Below are 20,611 nucleotides of genomic sequence, written 5' to 3'. Positions count from 1 at the left end.
GTAATACACTGCTGGATGGGCCCAGGCTACTTGTTCAAATAGGATAGGGAGATGGGACAGTGCAGACACACTGGTCTGTCACCTCTGCATCTAACCCATGCTGTACCTGCCCTGGGAGTGTTTGATGGGACAGTGTCGAGCGAACTTTACTCTGTATCTAACCCCGTGCTGTACCTGCCGTGGGCGTGTTTGATGGGACAGTGTAGAGGCAGACATCACCACTGACACCTGGGAGACCCTGGCCGCAGACCGCCCGGGGTGGAGAAAATCCATCCGGGAGGGCGTTGAGCTCTTTGAGTCTCGACACAAGGAGCATGGAGGCCAGGCGCAGGCAGCGGAAGGAGCACGCGGCAAACCAGCCCCACCGATCCCTTCCCTCGCCGAATGTCTGTCTGTCCCACCTGTAACAGGGTCTGTGGCTCTCATATCGGACTGTTCAGCCAAAGAACTCACTTTGGGACGGGGAAGCAAGTCCTCCTCGATTCCGAGGGACTGCCGATGATGATGTAGAGGGAGCTTTACTCTGTATCTAACCCCGTGCTGTACTGCCCTGGGAATGTTTGATGGGACAGCTGTGAGGACACAAAGAGCTTGCAGAGGAATACAGCAAGTTTAAGTGAATGAATAATAAGCTGGCAGGCAGAGTATAATGTGGGGAAATGTGAGATTATTCACTTTAGTCGGAAGTATAGAGTAACAGATTTTTATTTATAATGCTGAGAAACTATTAAATGCTGGTGTTCAGAGAGATTTAGGTGCCCCCATACAGAAAACACTGAGTTAGCATACCGTTACAGCAAACAATAATGAAGGCAAATGGCATGTTGGCCTTTATTGCAAGAGGGTTGGAGTATAAGACTAAGGAAGTCTTGCTACAATTGTACAAGGCCTTGGTGAGACCACACCTGGAGTACTGTGCACAGTTTTGGTCTCCGTGTCTAAGGATGGCTATACATACTTTAGAGATGGTGCAATGAATATTTATTAGATTGATTCCTGGGATGAGGAGATTGTCCTATGAGGAGAGATTGAGCCTAAACTTTCTGGAGTTTAGAAGAATGAGGGGTGATTTCATTGAAACATACAAGATTCTGAGGGGGCTTGACAGGGTAGATGCGGAGGGGTTGTTTCTCCCGGGCTGGAATGTCTAGAACTGGGGGGCACAATCTCAGGATAAGAGGTCGGCCATTTAACAACAAATATTCAATCATCATCATAGACAGTCCCTCAAAACGAGGAAGACTTGCTTCCACGGCAAAAAAGGATGAGTTCACAGGTGTTTCAATGAAGGACCTAATATTCCAGGCTCCGAACTACATTCTGAAGGGTGGAAGATGCCTATGCGTGGATTTTTTTTAACGTGGGGTGGCCGTTGCACACCAGCCACCACACGGGTTTGACAGAGTGAGGTCTTGGTCCAGTGGCAAGGATTAACCAGGACGACTGGAGACCAGCTCTGCTGCACGGACCTAGTGCGCGCACATATCGTAGTGTGGGCTGGGCCCGTGCTGCCCCTGGGCCCTCACCTCTTCTGGGCCCCGATCACATCCCTCCACAGTCTCTCGCCGCTCCTTCGACAAATATTTAATTAGCGCTATTAATGTAATTAAACATCGGAAGTTGCTTCTGAGGAGAGTTAAAAAACATTTTTGACACCAAGGCATACAAGGAGATGTTAGGGCAGGTGATCAAAAGCTTGGTCGAAGAGGTAGGCTTTAAGGAGCGTCTTAAAGGAGGAAAGAGAGGTGGAGAGGTGGAGAGATTTACAGAGGGAGTTCCAGGACCTGGACCTGGGCAGCTGAAGTCGTGGAGCAATTAAAATCGGGAATGCTGAGAAGGACATGTTCCGGCAGGAGTAGGGAGACGGACAGAAGTGTGAGTGGGGCGTGGAATATGGTGGACGGTATAGCCAGCTGAGGAAGCTTATTACGGGGACATCCTCAACCATGTCTCCGTCAATGCCACACTGTCAATTTGATCATCCACAATAAGGTCATGGATGGCAAGGCTCTTATTTACAAGTGAACGTACATTTTGAAGGGAAATGCAGAGAGGGGCGATGATACCGGAGATGAGGGGATTGACTTATGAGGAACGGTTGAGGAGGTTGGGCCTCTACTCATTGAAATTGAGAAGAATGAGGCGATCTTATCGAAAGATATGAGATAATGAGGGGGCTTGACAATGTGGATGCAGAGAGGATGTTTCCACTGAAGGGGGAGACTAGAACTAGAGGGAATAATCTTAGAATAAGGGACCGCCCATTTAAAACAGAGATGAGGAGAAATTTCTTCTGAGGGTTGTAAATCTGTGGAATTCGCTGCCTCAGAGAGTTGTGGAAGCTGGGACATTGAATAAATTTAAGACAGAAATAGAGTGTTTCTTAAACGGTAAGGGGATAAGGGGTTATGGGGAGCGGGCGGGGAAGTGGAGCTGAGTCCATGATCGGATCAGACATGATGGTATTAAATGGCGGAGCAGGCTCGAGGGGCTGTATGGCCTACTCCTATTTCTTATGTTCTTACTGGTGGAGTCCAGAGCAGCAGCCAAAATTCACACGTGGATGAAGAGAGGATTTAAGACTCAGACAAGGAGGAATTTCTTCACACAGAGGATGGTGAATCTTTGCAATTCACTACCTCAGAGGGCTGTGGATTGCTCAGTCATTGAGCATATTCAAGACGGAGAAAAATTTTTGGACTCGAGAAATCAAGGGATCTGGGGGTCGGGTGAGAAAGTAGAACCGAGATCGAAGGTCAGCAATGATGTTACTGAATGGCAGAGCAAGTTCGAGGGGCTGCACAGGCCACTCCTAATTCTTATGTTCTTATGACAGTGTAGAAGGAGCTTTACTCTGTATCTAACCCATGCTGTACCTGCCCTGGGAGTGTTTGATGGGACAGTGTAGGGGGAACTTTACTCTGTATCTAACCCTGTGCTGTACCTGCCCTGGGAATGTTTGATGGGGCAGTGGGTGCCTAAAAGTGTTCCATTCTCCAGCTTAGAAATGTCCCCGTTTAGGATCGCAGAGTTTACTGACATTAGTTGAGAATAACGCTGGGTGGACTGGGTACACTCCTGACTCACCTTGTGTTTGGGACATTTCATGGAGAAATTCTCTTCATTCAGAAAACAATCTGTAAAAAAAAAAAACAAGAAAACTCAACAGCTACTGCAGTCAGCGACAGTCGGGGTGCGACAGGGAGCGTGTCACACCGGGTCGACAGTTACCAGTCAGGAAGTTTTTATAGCACAGAAACAAGCCATTCAGCCCAGTAGGTCTACACCAATGTATATGCTCCACATAAGTCTCCTCCCACCCCATCAATGTATCCCTCGATTCCTTTCTCTCTCGTGCGTTTAATCGAGCTTCCCCTTAAATGCCTGTGTGCTATTCGGCTGAGCTTCAACCATTCCCTGTGGGAGCGAGTTCCACATCTAACCATTCCCTGTGGGAGTGAGTTCCACATCTAACCATTCCCTGTGGGAGTGAGTTCCACATCTAACCATTCCCTGTGGGAGCAAGTTCCACATCTAACCATTCCCTGTGGGAGCAAATTCCACATCAAACCATTCCCTGTGGGAGCAAGTTCCACATCTAACCATTCCCTGTGGGAGCAAGTTCCACATCTAACCATTCCCTGTGGGAGCAAGTTCCACATCTAACCATTCCCTGTGGGAGCGAGTTCTAGAATCTAACCATTCCCCGTGGGAGTGAGTTCTAGAATCTAACCACCCCCTCGGTAAAGAAGCTTCACCTGTATTCCCATTCGATTTATTCGTGACCACCTTATATTTATGGCTCCCAAGTTCTAGTCTCGTCCACAAGTGGAAATATCTTTATGTAAACTCGATCAAACCCTTTCATAATCTTGAAGACCTCGATCAGGTCACCTTTTTTCTAGAGAAACGAGCCCTAGCCGATTCAATCTTTCCCAATAGGTATAATCGTTCAGTTCTAGTATCATTCTGGTAATGCCTCTGACAGAGAATTCAAGCTCTGCAGCCTGGCTGCAGTTTTGAGAAAACACAGACCACATTGCATTAAGTCATCAATCAACTTGACATTTTAGGACCTTGGGTAGCAAGCCAATTAAAGGTTAACAGACTATCAATTGAGCCAATAAGGTCAAAGAAGGAGTTCTTTTCTGTAAATTGAACCAGGTATAAAAAAGCCATTTTGGCCATGTGGTCTCAGGAGGACAAAGGCCTGGCTTAAAGCCAAGAGCTTGTTGCTGCTGCCAAAATAAAGTTACATTAAAACTACAATCGGAGTTCGTATTTCATTGGAAATTAAGAGATCTAACAATTTTGGCGTCACGAACACGATCACTGAGGGAAGAAACTGAATTTTGGACATCGGACCTACATATTGAGGTAAGGACTCCTCTTTATAAAAAGTCCTCGGTCAAAAGTCTAAATTCGCCTCTCCTTCTACGCGATTCCAAAAGCCTCCGGTTTGCGAACCCTCCGGTTGGTAGTCGGCTCGAGGTCCCATAGACGTCTAAACTTCGGCGGTGTGTTAGTTAATTAACCACCGACCTACTGATCGGCTGGAAAGCCTACGACTCGAGACCCCAGGAAAGAAATCTATATTATGGCAGCAGGAGATAAGAGCAAAGAATTGCCTACAACTGTTAAAGGCGGGCGGGCACCACCTGAGGTTTCGATAGATGAAATCCTCCAACAGTTGAAAGAATACATAGAGCAACAATTCAACTTATCTAAAATCTGTATTAAGGTCGAACAAAAGTACGGTACCTCCAATGGACAATGGTCCTTGGATGAGATTAAAAGGGTCTGGGGAAAAACGACCCGTATGAAAAATAAAGAGCGAACTAGATGGTCCCTAGCCGTTATGGGACAGATCCAAAAGCGGAATGATATTATAATGCATTCCCAACATGATCGAGAACTGACCAGTACAAAGGACCAATTGCAAGCTGTTCGTGCATAACAGAAAAGACTTGAACTTGAAAAGTCGGAAGTGGAAGTTAAAGATCTTAAAGGTGAAATTAAAGAATGGAAAAATTCATTAGGTCAAGAGACAGTAATAGGAAAAGGAAAATGTATTGATAATCCCCAGGGTACCCATGTTTGGATAAATTAAAAGCGCAAACCCAAAGACACGACCGAGGAATAGATACGGTTTCTGAATCCTCCGACCATACAGGGTCGGAGGATGAAGAATTAGGGGTGCGCTTTGCCCCGTTTAAAAAAAAAAGACGAGTTGTAGTCAAATCAGAAGAAACTGCGGATGAGGGCGGAACCAAAAAAACAAAGAAAAGGGTGTATGCAGAATATTTAGTTCATGAGCCGGCAGACCCAGAGAAAATTGATAAATGGTCCAAGGAATTGCCCAATCCAAAAGGGGGAGTGAAAACGTGGGACCAATTGGACCGCTTAAGAAATATATATCAACTTCATCCCTGGGACGGAGTGCAAATTTTGACCATAATGGTGCCAAAAACACAAGGACGAAAATTGCACAAGGTAGAAGAAGCTTTGAGGCAGGATGAGCAAGAATTAAACGCAGGATGGGAGGTGATTAAACACTGGCTGCAAGCCTTCAGTCCAGCTAAGACAGACTGGGGAAAAATTGCAGCCTGCCAAGAGAAAGGAACAGAGGAGGTCCTGGAGTATGACGAGCGGTTTAGATGCACGTGGCTAGAACATTCGGGTATGAATAATACGGATGAGGAAATGGATGAACAAGTGTTTAGACCCCTGAAAGCAGCTTTTGTGGCAGGTCTAAAGCCAGAACTGTCCAAAATGCTTAAGGTAGTGTTACCGGACTGGGAAGATAGAGGAACTACCTTTGCAGCATTGGTGGATCGATGTAACCAATTAGATCGGGATATGGGAGCTAAAGTCCGAGCTGTACAGGCTATGGATGGAAATCCCAGGATTCCGATAAACAGTCATTAGGAAAATTACCCGGAAAATGTCATTATTGTGGGAAAGGAGGTCACTGGGCCAAGATGTGCAGGGCAAAACAGCAAGGTCGTGGCTGGGGAAGAGGACACAGCCAGGGATACAATTCAACCAACAAACCAGGCTCGTCACAAGATAATGACCTCAGAAGCATTTAAGTGACTGACAATACAACAACAGAAGGAGTTACTTGGGATAGCAAAAAACGATTAGAGCCCACCCTTGCCCCCCTCCTCGCACTAATACAACAGAGGGGAGATGGGCTTTTTATAACTGAGGGTGGGCGATAAGGATGTGGACTGTCTTTTAGACACAGGGGCGGAATTAACATGCTTACCCCTACAAGATGGAGACTTTTTGCCGTTGGATGGTAGGGCACCGTATAGCCTATGGAGTTGGGGCCATAAAATGGAAATTAAAAGGACAACACCGGTACTTATAAGGCTGGGTCCACATGAACTAACCACGCCGGTCTGGATAGGCTCAGTAGATCAACCCCTTTTGGGAATGGACGTTCTAATCCAAGTAGATTCATCGTTGCATTTCGAGGATGGTCGGGTGACATGGTCAATTAGAACTTTGAAGAAAGAAGAATTGAAGGAACACCCGATATGGGCTAAAGATAAGAATGATTGTGGCCTACTCCAGATGGAGCCTGCGTCATTTACCGGGACCAAGCCTCCATGCACTAAACAGTATCCCATCAGTCCAACTGCCATCGAGGGAATCTTACCGGTTATTCAGCAATTGGAGAAACAAGGGGTGCTTATTAAAACACATAGCTCCTCCAATAGCCCCGTGTGGCCGGTACAGAAATCTAATGAGACTTGGTGTTTGACTGTTGATTATAGGAAAGCTAACCAGTGTATTGATCAAAAAGCTCCTTTGGTCGCAGATCCCTCCACCATTTTTAATGCCCTCAAACCGGAACATAAATATTTCTCGGCTATAGATATGGCCAACAGATTTTGGTCGGTGCCTCTGGCACCGGAGGTTCGACAGTGGTTTGCTTTCACTGTCCAAGGACAACAGTATACTTGGACCCGGTTACCGCAGGGTTTCCACAACAGCCCTACGGTATTCCACATGACTTTACAAAGCCATTTGCGAGAATTACCTCCCCTGTCATCCACAGTCATCCAACATGTAGACGATATCCTGCTAGCTTCAAACACAGAAGAACAGCATGAACAAGATTTACGAGCTTTGCTGGACCACCTTCGGCTGAAAGGACATAAAGCCAGCATCGACAAAGCCCAAATATCCCAAGAAGAGGTTGTATACCTGGGACAAAGGATTTCACAAGGAAAGAGAACTTACCCAGGATAGAACTGCAGCCATTCGGGCTGCTAAAAAACCCACCACTATTCAGGAACTAAAGTCTTTTTTGGGATTGTGTAACTTTAACAGAAATTGGATTGACTCCTTCACACAGCTTGCTCAGCCATTGAATGATATTTTAAAGGGGAAACGTGCCTCTAAAGAAGCCATCACCCTCACTAAGGAACAGCAAGAGGCCTTCCAGAGTTTGAAAAAGGCTTTGTGTTCGGCACCGGCTCTGGGAATCCCCGACAGTGGTAAGCCATTAACCCTGTTTGTCCATGAGAAAGAAGGATATATGACAGCTGTACTGACACAAGAACATGGGGATCGGCAAAGAACTATTGGCTATTATTCGGCAAAACTGGATGCGGTTGCCCTCGGATGGGGAAGTTGCCTAAGGGCCACGGAAGCTACATGTCGAGCGGTAATGACCACTGCGGGTCTAGTCCTCGACCAAAAGCTGATTGTCAAGTGTCCCCACACCGTATACACTTTGCTGTCTATGAATAGAATGTCTCAGGTGACGGCAGCTAGATGGACCCGCTGGACAGCAGTTTTGGAAGCTCCTAATCTCCATATTGTCCAGGCCAGCCCGGTTAATCCCGCAACTATGCTCCCAATGTCAGAATCGAGGGAGCAAGAGGGGGGAAAATGTGAAGAGCACGACTGCATGGAGATTTTAAAAGAAACAGAAGAAGCAGCCTTAGCAGCAGAGGAGCCTCTGCACAACCCAGACCTCATCCTGTTTACAGATGGTTCCTCCTTTGTTGACAATGGTACCAGAAAAGCAGGATGGGCAGTTACAACCTTATATGAGATAGTGGCAAAAGGATGTTTACCCTCAGGAACGTCAGCACAACAGGCCGAGTTATGGGCCGTGTCAGAAGCATGTCGAATAGCAGGACGACAGACAGCTAATGTCTACACAGATTCGCGTTATGCTTTTGGAGTCGCTCACGACTTTGGTCTGTTATGGCAGAAAAGGGGATTCCTCACTGCTGCTGGTACACCTATCCGAAATGGAAAAGAAGTCCGAGACTTACTGGAGGCCATACAATTACCTCAGGAAGTGTACATCCTGAAGTGTAAGGCCCATACCAAGGAAAATACCACGGAAGCACAGGGAAATGCCCTAGGCGACCAGGCAGCTAAAGATGCCGCCTCACAGGGTGTTCCCCCAGAAGAACCAACACAGATGTGCAGATTGAAAGCACTCGGGACTCTGACACGAGACCTTCAAACAATGCAAGGCGAGTGCTCCAGAGAGGAAAAATGGACATGGATTGAGGCAGGAATTAAGCTATGCGAAGATGGTGTCTGGAGACAAAGAGTTACCGACAAGCCAGTCGCGCCACAAGCGCTTATGCCTTTTTTAGCCCAACAGATCCACTCGTGGGGACACTTGGCCTCACAACAGATGACGGCACAGAAAAGCTGGTGGGGTCGGGGATTTAAAAAAACACACCCAGCTGGTAGTAGACCGCTGTGTGGTCTGCCAGAAAAATAATTCTGGCCCCATCACGGTAATGCCCCAACTGAGGCCCCCTGCCCCTGTCGGACCATTCCAGCATCTGCAGGTTGATTATATATCTCTTCCTTCATGTCAAGGATACACTAACATTCTTGTCATGGTCGACAGATTCTCTAGAGGGGTAGCAGCTGTCCCAACTAAAAGAGCCACAGCCAATCACACTGCAAAGGTCTTGTGTAAGGATTACATTCCCCGATGGGGAGTCCCGAGTAGCATTGACTCAGATCAGGGAACACACTTCACAGGTGCTGTCTGCCAAGAAGTCTGTAGGTTACTGAACATTACGTGGGATTTACACTGTCCTTATCATCCACAATCATCAGGACAAGTAGAGCGAATGAATCGAACTCTGAAACAACAGCTTGCCAAATATCACCAAGAAGGAACACCATGGCCCCAGGCACTACCAATAGTGCTATGTAGCATTAGGGCAATCCCAAACAGAACTACAGGTCTAAGTCCATTTGAAATTATAATAGGAAGACCCATGTCGCTGCCAGGAACTATCAATTTACGGAAAGCTGATGTTCACTTAATAAGTGACACTGTTATCATACTGTCAGAACTTAACCAATGCTATTAGTTTTGTTTCCCGACAGGTATCAGCAGCTTGGGATAATCCACCCGAAGGAGGAAACGACATCATCCCGGGAGTCTGGGTGTATGTGAAAAAGTTGCAAAACAACCTTTGGGTGCCAAGTGGGAGGGACCTTATCAAGTGTTATTGACCACCCAGGCAGCTGTTAAAGTCCAAGGAAAGAAAGCCTGGATCCACGCTTCATGTTAAATGAGCACCCGTAACTGAAGCTGAAATCTAATAAGGACAATTACTTTTTGCCAAAATGTATAAATTTACTGTATTACTGACTGTAGGTATTCTAGGCATTTGCCTACTTCTTACTAGCCGACCCTCTGCACCAAAGAGAAATAGTAGGGTAGCAAGGGAATTACATGTAAATACCTTTTTATATACGTCATACATTAATGCCAAACAAGGCAACATTTCTAGTTGTTGGGTGTGTGCGCATATTCCTATTCACTCAAAGGGAGGGATTCCCTTGAGGCCAGTTCCCTTGAATATCTCGGAAATGGCTGAGTGGATAATTAATCAAAACAAAACAGGCAATGCGTTTCAGGATACGGAAAACTGAGCACGTAAATGGAAGTCAGCAGGTTACAATCTGACTACCTTTGAAGGGGGATACCAACCATGTTACAATAATTCCAAACGGCCCCCATTTTTTGTTATCACTAATACAACGGGAATAGGAAGACCGGGGGAATTGGTCTGTCTGATTAGAAACATCAAAGGAGGCCAAAATATGGGGTACAGTAACTGCTCCCGGAATTATAATGTAATCAAGCCACGGAACCGTCCAAACTGGGCCGATGTGGGAATTCTTAACGTAACGGGAATTCTGAATAAACAGATGGAAAAGCCTGGACAGGCCCAGGAGTGTTGCTGACAAAGAAACAGCTAACATTCATTGCCTATAATGGCACCTATTGGGTGTGTGGCCACAAGGCCTACCCTTGGCTGCCCCAGAATTGGATGGGATCCTGCTATTTAGCCTACATTGTGCCATATATGTTTCATATAAAGTCACTGTCGGAACATTTACACCGTCCTGAGAGCGCTATCACAGAAACAGAGGTTCTTTGCCATTCTGATCCCCAGGTATGGGACCGCCAGATTGGCAAGGGAATCCATCAACATGGCATCCATTGTGGAACGAGTAGCCAATGATACCTCAGAGGCCCTAGTTAAAATCAATGCAGAAATGGTAGCAATCCGCACAGTAGCCCTACAGAATAGACTGGCCCTCGATTACATCCTGGCTGAAAAGGGAGGTACTTGCGCCCTACTCGGAACTGAGTGTTGCAATATATCCCAGATAGCTCCGAAGAAATTACCCACTTAGCGGAGCATATCCAAAAGGAGGTAGAAAAACTTAAGCAACCCCCATCATTCACTTTGTGGAGCGGAGCCACTGAATGGCTAGGTTCAATAGGAACTTCATTGGTGGAAGGTTTAATTCTATTTGTTGTAATTGTTTTACTTTTATATTGTTTGTTTATGTTGATTAAATGTTGTTGCGACCAGGCGGCTGTAGCTGCTGTCCCGCAGGTGAGACACCTTGCAGGTCCCAGCAGACCGTCTGTACGTGGCACAGGGGTATGATATGCTTAAGGGAAGGTTGTTTACTGGTTAAATTAAGATATTGATTTGGATTAAATTGGAATAAGGTTAATTAACCTACTAAAACCAGACTTCCATTGTGGCCAGGATGGAATTCGGGTTGGTGTAAATTTGTGTGGAAGCTACTAGTCCGGACATGTGGCGAAACACATCGACAAATTTTGGAAGGAAACTCTATTAACACATATGAAATTATTCTGTAGAATGTTTAACCAGTGATACCTGATGTTTTATGATTCAGTTTGTGAAAGAATTCAAGCTCTGCAGCCTGGCTGCAGTTTTGAGAAAACACAGACCACATTGCATTAAGTCATGAATCAACTTGACATTTTAGGACCTTGGGTAGCGAGCCAATTCAAGGTCAACAGACTATCAATTTGAGCCAATAAGGTCAAAGAAGGAAAGTTCTTTTCTGTAAATTGAACCAGGTATAAAAACAGCCATTTTGGCCATGTGGTCTCAGAAGGACAAAGGCCTGGCTTAAAGCCAAGAGCTTGTTGCTGCTGCCGCCAAAATAAAGTTACATTAAAACTACAATCGGAGTTCGTATTTCATTGGAAATTAAGAGATCTAACAGCCTCCATATGCTTTTTATAATAGAGACCGGAACAGTTCACAATGCTCCAAGTCTGGCCTATACAAGTGTAACATCACTTCTCTGCTTTTCAATTCTATCTCTCCAGAAAGGAGCCAGAGTGCTTTGTTTTTTTTAAAAAAATGGCCTTGTTAACCTGTGTCACGACTTTGATTTTGTGTATCTGTGCCCCAGATCCCTCTTCCTCTGCCCTATTTGCCAAGTAGTATGTGGCCTCCTTATTTCTCCAGCCAGAATGTACCACTGCACATTTATCTATATTGAAATTCAGCTGCCAATTACAGGCCCATTCTTCAAGTTTATTAATGTCTTTCTGTATTTTGTTGCAGTTCTTCTATGTATTATGTACTCGACCAGCTCCGTTGGGCGGGCCACATTGTCCACATGCCTGACACGAGACTCCCAAAGCAAGCGCTCTACTCTGAACTCCTACAGGGCAAGCGAGCCCCAGGCGGGCAAAGGAAGCGTTTCAAGGACACCCTCAAAGCCTCCTTGATAAAGTGCAACATCCCCACTGACACCTTGGAGTCCCTGGCCCAAGACCGCCCTAAGTGGAGGGAGAGCATCCGGGAGGGCGCTGAGCACCTCGAGTCTCGTCGCCGAGAGCATGCAGAAATCAAGCGCAGGCAGCGGAAGGAGCGTGCGGCAAACCTGTCCCACCCACCCTTTCCTCAGCCATTGTCTGTCCCACCTGTGAAAGAGACTATAATTCCCATATTGGACTGTTCAGTCACTTGAAAACTCACTTTTAGAGTGGAAGCAAGTCTTCCTCAATTTCGAGGGACTACCGATGATGATCTATGTATTAACTACACCCCCAAGTTGGGGTCATCCGCAAATTTTGGAGTTGTACTTCCGAGTGCAGATTGCCAGTCTGAGGAACGACCTTTAACCCCTACTCTCGGTTTTCTGTTCCGTAGCCAGCTTGTTATCCATTCTGCTACCTGTCCCGACTCCACACGTTCTCACCGCAGTCATCTGTCTATGCGGTGCTTTATTGAAGGTCATATATTATGTCTACTGCATTAATGTTACTTCTTCAAAGAATTCAATAACGTTGGTCAAGCAGGACCTTCCCTTTTGAAAACCCGTGCTGACTATTCTTTATAATATTTTCAGTTTCTAGATGTTTTTCTATTAAATCTTTCCTACCACTGACATTAAGTGAACTGGTCTACAGTGCCCTGGATCAGTTCTATCTCCCTTTTTGAATATAGAAATCACATTAGCTGTTCACCAGTCCTCTGGCACTATATATAATATATAGTCTCTGCTATCTCTTCCCGAACATTATGTGGAATCAATGCATCCGGCCTAGGGGTTTTATTCTCTAAGTTTGGTTACTTTATTATCTCCCCTTTCTATCATAAATGTCTTTATATCCTTTTTGATTCCTTCTTCTATGTCCAGTATTGCTGTTAGTTTTCCTGATAAGTACCAAGGCAAAGCAATTATTTCATATTTCTGCCATTACCTGTGAATTTATCAGGTGTATTCCTTAGTGGCCTTATCCCAATTTTTCTTTTGTTATTAAGGTGTCTGTAGAATACTTTACTATTTCTTTTTATGTTCCTTGATAATTTAATTTTGTCGATTCTCTTTGCCTTCCTAATTGTTTTTTTTCCCCTATTTGTTTTTTCATCCATGGTATGTCATTACTGGCTCGTTGTTCTTGCTTTGTAGTGGGATATATCTCCCCATGACCTTACTGGTACCGTGTTTCTCACTGTTGTTCTAATTCTTGGTTTGTCCGTATATTTTTCCGGTTTATTTTCCCTCGTTCCATTCTCATCACCTTAAAATCAGCTTTTTCCCTCCAATTTATTACTTTCGTTTTTGTCTTATTTATGTCCTGCTCAATCTTTGTCTTAAACTTTTTGTTGTTGTGATCACTATTGCCTAGGTGCTCCCCGACACTTACTTCTCGGTCTGTTCTGGTTTATTTCCCCATTACCCGATCCAGCAGTGATTCCCCTTTTGTTGGACTACTTACATATTGCATAACAAAAGAGTCCTGCACACATTCTAAAACTCCATTCCCTGTACCCCTTCTTGCCAGTTTATTTGGGGTCGCTAAAATCTCTGATTATCAATCATTTACTCATAATTGCTTGCATATTTTGTCCTCCACCTCCTTTCCCTATTCGGTGGTCTGTTGTACACCTCTATGCGGCAGCCCGGCCCGGAGACCGATGCAGTCCCGGCCTGCAAGACCAGCAGCAGGCCGGGGCCATTGGAGGGAGCAGTGTGCGGCGACATACCACTGCAGGGAGCAGCGCGTGCTGCTGCAGGAAGGCGACGGCTGCGAAGCCAGGTCGCTGATTGCAGTGCGGGCAGGCACAGCAGGAGGGGTGAAGGAGCGGTGAGAGCTTGTAGAGGGAAGTGACCGGGGCTCAGGAGAGGTGTGAATTTGGGGCCCAGCCCACACTGATATGTGTGCGCACTAGGTCCATGCAGCAGAGCTGGTCTCCAGTTGTCTTGGTTAACCCTTGCCACTGGACCAAGACCGAGCTCTGTCAAGCCCGCGTGGTGGCTGGTGTGCAACGGCCACCACATGTTAGAAAAATCCACGCACAGGCATCTTCCACCCTTCAGGATGTAGTTCGGGACCTGGAATATTAGGTCCTTCATTGAAACACCTGTAAACTCATCCCATCTGACACGGAAGCAAGTCATCCTCGTTTCGAGGAACTGCCTATGATGATGATATATACCCCTATTAGTATAATTTATTCCTTATCTTTTATTTCAATCTACATAAATTCTGTTTCTAACCTTCGGTTAGTTATGCCTCTTTTTTATACTGCCATGATGTTATCTCTAATTAGTACAGCTACCCCTCCGCCCCGTTTTCCTTCCCGATCCATTAGGATTGTGTTAGAACCGGCAATATTTAGCTGCCAGTCCTGCCCTTTAGGTAGCTGTGTTTCAGTTATTCCCACATGTCGTCCTCGCAAAGGATTATGGCCCACATTTTTCCCCACTTTATTTTGGATGCTGTGCACATTGCTGTACAGGCAGTTTAATGTGTCTATAATAGTTACTTTTTTAAAAAAAACAGTCCTTTTATACTTCTGTTTTATAACTGTATCTGCTCTCTGACCATTTCTCCTCGTTCCTGACCTTGGTCTGACCTTCAAGGAGGAATTTCTTCTCTCGGAGGGTTGTAAATCTGTAGAATTCTCTGCCCCAGAGAGCTGTGGAGGCTGGGTCATTGAATATATTTAAGGCGGAGATAGACAGATTTTTGAGCAATAAGGGAGTAAAGGGTTATGGGGAGCGGGCGGGGAAGTGGAGCCGAGTCCATGATCAGATCAGCCATAATCTTATTGAACGGCAGAGCAGGCTCGAGGGGTCAAATGGCCGACTCCTGCTCCTATTTCTTGTGTTCTTGTGTTTATTCTCAACTCCAAATGTGACTGTCTTCAGACTTGACATTTTTGCCAGATAGGCTGGGTTGTTTTACTTGGAACAGAGGAGGCTGGGGGGAGGCCTAATTGAGATGGACAAAATTATGAGGGGCCTAGACAAAGTGTATAGGACAGACATATTTCCCTTAGCAGAGGGAACAACCAGGGGGCATAGATTTAAAGTAATTGGGGGAGGCGAAAGGTTTAGAGGCGATTTGAGGGGAAATGTCTTCACGCAGAGGGTGGTGGGGGTCTGGAACTCACTGCCTGAAAGGGTGGTAGAGGTAGAAACCCTCATCACATTTAATAAGTACTTGGATGTGCACCTGAAGTGCCATAACCTGCAGGGCTACGGACCCAGAGCTGGAAAGTGGGATTAGGCTGGATAGCTCTTTGTCGGTTGGCACGGACACGATGGGCCGAAATGGCCTCCTTCTGTGCTGTAAATTTCTATGATTCTGTGATCCCACACCCCCATCTTACGAGGCCACAGTCCTATTGGTCCTCTCCGCTAGGACACTGGGCCCACTCTGGTTCAGGTGGAGCCTGTCCCCGCGGTACAGGTACTGGAGGATGAGGAACTTGCAGACAAAACGTGGGGATGTGGGACTGAGCACAATCACACTTTCACAGAACCAGCAGAGGGCCGAAAGGCCGAATAGCCTCCCCCTGTGCAGTCCGTGCCTACGATGCGATCTGTGGACTACGCCCTGTGAATGGGGCCCCAAGGTCACGTGTGGGAGTGCACGGAGGTGACCTGTACGATGCGAGAAGCCCTGTGCCGGGCGCCGAGCACTCGCAGGCATGGCGAGGGCCAAACTTTGCCGGGGCACTGGTTCCACGCTACCACGCCCAGTCTCCGTGTGGCACCAGTCCCAGCTGCCCACAGGCAGCACTGAAACCCCCTCCCCCTCACAAAGCGGGCAAGCCACACAGAACCCCCGAGCCTGCACCTCGCCTCCACAACACCCCCCCTGACCCATCAACTCCGACCCCCTGACCCGTCACTGCGAACCCATTCGTTTCCCCCCCCCCCCCCGACCTCAGAGCCAGGCCCAGCCTCCATCCGCAGTTACCTGCTTCCATGGCGCAGATATAGTGATAGTTGAGTGGGCATCCCTTGCAGTAGCAGCCCAGGGTAGCGCCAGGCTCCTGGCAGTGCGAGCATTTCTGGGGAGGACAAGAGGACAGAGAAAAGCGAGAGTGAGTTCAAGTTTCAGAGCGGGGAGGGTGGAAGAATGTGTCATTGCACCGCACCACACAGCCTGAACCAATCTCACTCCAGCCAGCAATGTCATTGCAGCGGCCCTTTAACAGCTTCTGCACCACTGTCAGATTATCACCCGGGCCCAGGTTCCACACTTCCTAGGCTCTGGGTGATGCCACTTTTACATCATGTTCGGTTAGTCTGGGAGAGGAACGGCTGCCCTCGAGTCCAACCCCTCGGATAAAGGCTCTCCGTTTATTCCCAGCAGCGACAGTGTGTGGGGAGGGGGAGGGAAACAGAGTGAGCGTAATGATTTCTCACAAAGGGAATTGGGTGAGAGGGCGGAGAGCGAGGAGGGATCGGGGGAAGTGCTCAGTGGACAAGCTGATGGAGAGGGGGGGCCGGGGGCGGGGAAGGTGAGCAGCAGATTAGGCAACAAATTTTTTTTTTTTTTTTAAATCATGAAAGAAAGGCTGGTGTGGAGTGCCTGATAGTGGGACTGGTTGTACAGACAGGTGTCCCAAGCTGTACCTTCTCAATAGTGCACTGGGAACGAGTCACAAAAAGGAACTTAAATGTGGAATTTTTAATGGCAGGTCACTTGTGATAAAATCATACTCATATCAGGTGGGTACAGGTCTGTTGCTGTATAACACTAGGGTACAGTACTGGTGGGTTCAGGTCTGTCACTATGACACTGGGGTACAGTACTGGTGGGTGTAACATCTGATGGGAATGGTATCACACAAGATTAAGTAGTGATCAAGGAGTCAGTTGCTCATGTCGGGGAGCGCAGTGTACTATTCCAAGTGCCCTACTGTCGTTGCTGAATCTGAGCTAGCAAGGGCTCACAGATATGGGTTTCAGCTCTGAAGGGAGATAGCGCACTCGAAAAACCAGGAGAATCAGCAAAATACAGCGGATGTTGGATATCTCAGCAGGTCTGGCAGCATCTGTGGAGAGAAGCAGAGTTAATGTTTCGGGTCGATGACTCTTCGTCAGAACTGGAGGGTGTTCGGAAAGAACAGATTCTTAAAAAGCACTGAAAAGGGGAGGAAAGAACAAAAGGGAAGGTCTGTGTTAGGGTGGAAGGCAGGAGAGATTAGAGACAAAAGGGATGCTGGGCCAAATTGAAATGGTAATGCCAGGAGTTAGAAAAACATTAGTCAAGATAGGGTGTGAATGGCGGGATAATGGTCAGCTGCTATTGGAGACAAAACCCTACCTGGGTAACTTGACCCGAGGGTCCAGTGTCAAATCCTGGGCCTCCCCTCACCCGGCGACGGTGGGTGGGGGTGAGGGCGGTTGGGAAATATCAGTAACTCAGCAGTACAACATTGACTTGGGACAACAGCCCAAGGCCGTAATCAGACAAAAAAAGACCGAGCCACATAAAAGGAGATAATTAGGATGGATGACCAAAAACTTGGCCAAAGAGGTAGGTCTTAACAGGAGGAGAGGGAATGCGAGAGATCTGGGCCTAACCAGCTGAAGGCATGACCACCAATGATGGGGCAAGGTAGGGGCAAAGCTGGGTGCAATGGGTTGGGAAAAAATAAAATCAATCAGCCAAGGTTCCTGAGAAGTCTTCATGCAAAGTATGCTCATGTGGTTATCGGGCCTGATTGTGTGCTGCCTGTGGTCAAATGGCCCACAAACACTCCCCATCAAAACTGACATGGGGAGAGGGGAGAGGGGTCTATTTGAGGTTAAGAACATAATGGGAGCAGGAGTTGGCCATTTGGCCCCTCGGGCCTGCTCCGCCATTCAATACGAGCATGGCTGATCTGATCATGGACTCAGCTGCACTTCCCCGCCCGCTCCCTTGTAATGGGATATAGATAGACTGAGTGAGTGGGCAGTAAGGTGGCAGATGGAGTATAATGTGGGGAAATATGAGGTTACTCAGTTTGGTAGGAAGAATAAAAAAAAAAAGAGAATTTTTTTTTTTTAAATGGTGAGAAACTTTTAAATATCAGTGTTCAGGAGATTTGGGGGTCCTTGTGCAAGGAACACAGAAAGTGAGCATGCAGGTACAGCAAGTAATACGGAAGGCAAATGACATGTTGTCCTTTATTGCAGGCGTTTGGAGTATAAGAGTAAGGAAATCCTGCTACAATTGTACAAGGCCTTGGTGAGACCACACCTGGAGTACTGGGCACAGCTTTGGTCTCCTTATCTAAGGAAGGATATACTTGCCTTGGGGGCGGTAGCACGGAGGGTCACTGGATTGATTCTTGGGATGAAAGGGCTGTCCTATGATGAGAGATTGTGTAGAACGGACCCATACTCTCTGGAGTTTAGAAGAATGAGAGGTGATGTCATTGAAACACAAGATTCCGAGAGGGATTGACAGGGTAGATGCTGAGAGGTTGTTTCCCCCGGGCTGGAGAGTTGAGAACCAGGGGACACAGTCTCAGGATAAGGGGTCGGCCATTTAAGACTGAGATGAGGAGGAATTTCTTCACTCAAAGGGACATCGCTCTTCGGAATTCTCTGCCCTAGAGAGCTGCAGATGCCGAATCGTTAAATATATTCAAGGCCAAGATAGATAGATTTTTTGATTCCAGGAGAATCATGGGATATGGAGATCGGGCAGGAAAGTGGAGTGGAGGTCGATGATCAGCCGTGATGTTATTGAATGGCTTGAGGGGCCGAATGGTCAATTCTGCTCCTAATCCTCATGTTGTTAATTAGCAAGCGAAGGCTAGAGGTCCTACAGTCAACCTCACAGCACCGAACTACCGGGACCCTGCTCTCCCACCGTACTCGACCTCCCCGTCCCACACTCACCCTCCCCCACCCCCCCCTCTCCCTCTTTCTCCCCCCCCGCCACTCACCCTCTTTCTCCACCGCCCCCCCCCGCACTCTCTCTCTCTCCTCCCCGCACACCCTCTCTACTCCCCTCCCCCCCCACCCTCTCTCCTCCCCTCCCACCCTCTCTCCTCCCCTCCCCCCCACCGCACACCCTCTCTCCTCCCCTCCCCCCCACTGCACACCATCTCCCCTCCCCCCACCGCACACCATCTCCCCTCCCCCCACCGCACACCATCTCCCCTCCCCCCACCGCACACCCTCTCCCCTCCCCCCACCGCACACCCTCTCCCCTCCCCCCACCGCACACCCTCTCCCCTCCCCCCACCGCACACCCTCTCCCCTCCCCCCACCGCACACCCTCTCCCCTCCCCTCCCCCCCGCACACCCTCTCCCCTCCCCTCCCCCCCGCACACCCTCTCTCCTCCCCTCCCCCCCGCACACCCTCTCCTCTCCTCCCCTCCCCCACCCTCTCCTCTCCTCCCCTCCCCCACCCTCTCCCCGCACTCACCCTCTCTTCTCTCTCCCCCACCCCCACCCATCCCCGACATTCGCTCACAAAACATTTCTCACCGTCTCTCTGGCCATTTCCACAGCTTCCTGCAGCCCATAGAGTCTCCCAGAGACCAGATAGACGCCGCTGGCCCAGAGCACGCAGGCCTCGTGGATCCACAGCTCCTTGGGGTCGAGAGGTAGTTGCGGGAGCTGGAGCTCCACCTGCGAGCCGAGCTCGCTCTTCAATCTCTGAGTCCGGAAGTCGACAGAGGAGGTCTTCTCACAGCAGTAGCAGCGGCGGTGCCCCTTGCTGGTGCGGGGGCTGGCCCAGGTCGGGGTGCAGTCCTCAGAGTTGTGGCGGCGCTTGAACCTGGAGTGCCCCGGGACGCTACCCACCTCCTTGCCCTCGTCCTCCGATTGACTGGTCTTTCGCAGCTCGGGCATGCTTTTGTGCCGCACCTTGACCCGGCTCTGGGCTGGCATCATCTTCTTGGGGGGCGGGTTCTTGGGCAAGGTGCCAGCGTACTGGTGCGGGTAGTAGGGCCCGAACAGGTCGCCCAGGTCCCGATGGTTGGCACACTTCCCGCACAGACAGCACACCAGGAGGCCGAGGGTGGCGCTCTCCATCACTAGCGGGCCGGGCACCATGTGCGAGGAGGCGGGCAAGGCCTTGCCCACGCAGCTGGGTGGCGGGGCGGAGGCCGGGCCCGGGTGACCCTTCACCCCTCCCTGGGCCCGGTGCTGCTCCTCGTCCTGGGTGTTGATTATCGTGCACAGCAGGGTGGCCTCGCACTTGGTCTCCAGCAGCACGTACGGGGAGAAGGCCCGGTCCTGGGCCTCGCCCCGCCTCCGGCCCGCTGCCCGCGTGGCATGCTTGGGCGGGGCCTCGGGCTCCGGGGGCGTAACCGCAGGGCCCACCAGCCGCTTACGGCGCCGGTCCAGGTGGGGAGGCGGCTTCTTGCCCTCGGGCTTGGGCTTCCGCTTGGCCGTCTCCTCCGGCTCCTCGCCCACCTCCGCCGTCACCGTCGTTGCCGCCGCCGGCCGCTCGCCCACCACCACCCCCTCTGGCCGATGCCGTTTCTGCTTGTTGATGCTCCCCAGG

The 20,611-nt window shown here is 48.7% G+C and overlaps 1 protein-coding gene across 1 annotated transcript in view; it reads right to left on the bottom strand.

The window, feature by feature from the left end:
- The window catches only part of tcf20 (transcription factor 20), a 34,116-nt gene that overhangs the window by 2,834 nt on the left and 10,671 nt on the right, over positions 1–20,611 (bottom strand). The window contains 3 exon segments of the mRNA XM_070861554.1: positions 3,088–3,137; positions 16,070–16,163; positions 19,588–20,609. Of these exon segments, the coding sequence (XP_070717655.1) occupies positions 3,088–3,137; positions 16,070–16,163; positions 19,588–20,609 (1,166 nt within the window).

Source organism: Pristiophorus japonicus, chromosome 19, assembly GCF_044704955.1.
Source record: "Pristiophorus japonicus isolate sPriJap1 chromosome 19, sPriJap1.hap1, whole genome shotgun sequence".
In the NCBI taxonomy this organism is placed as follows: Eukaryota; Metazoa; Chordata; class Chondrichthyes; family Pristiophoridae; genus Pristiophorus; species Pristiophorus japonicus.
This window is presented reverse-complemented; position numbering and strand designations above follow the sequence as displayed.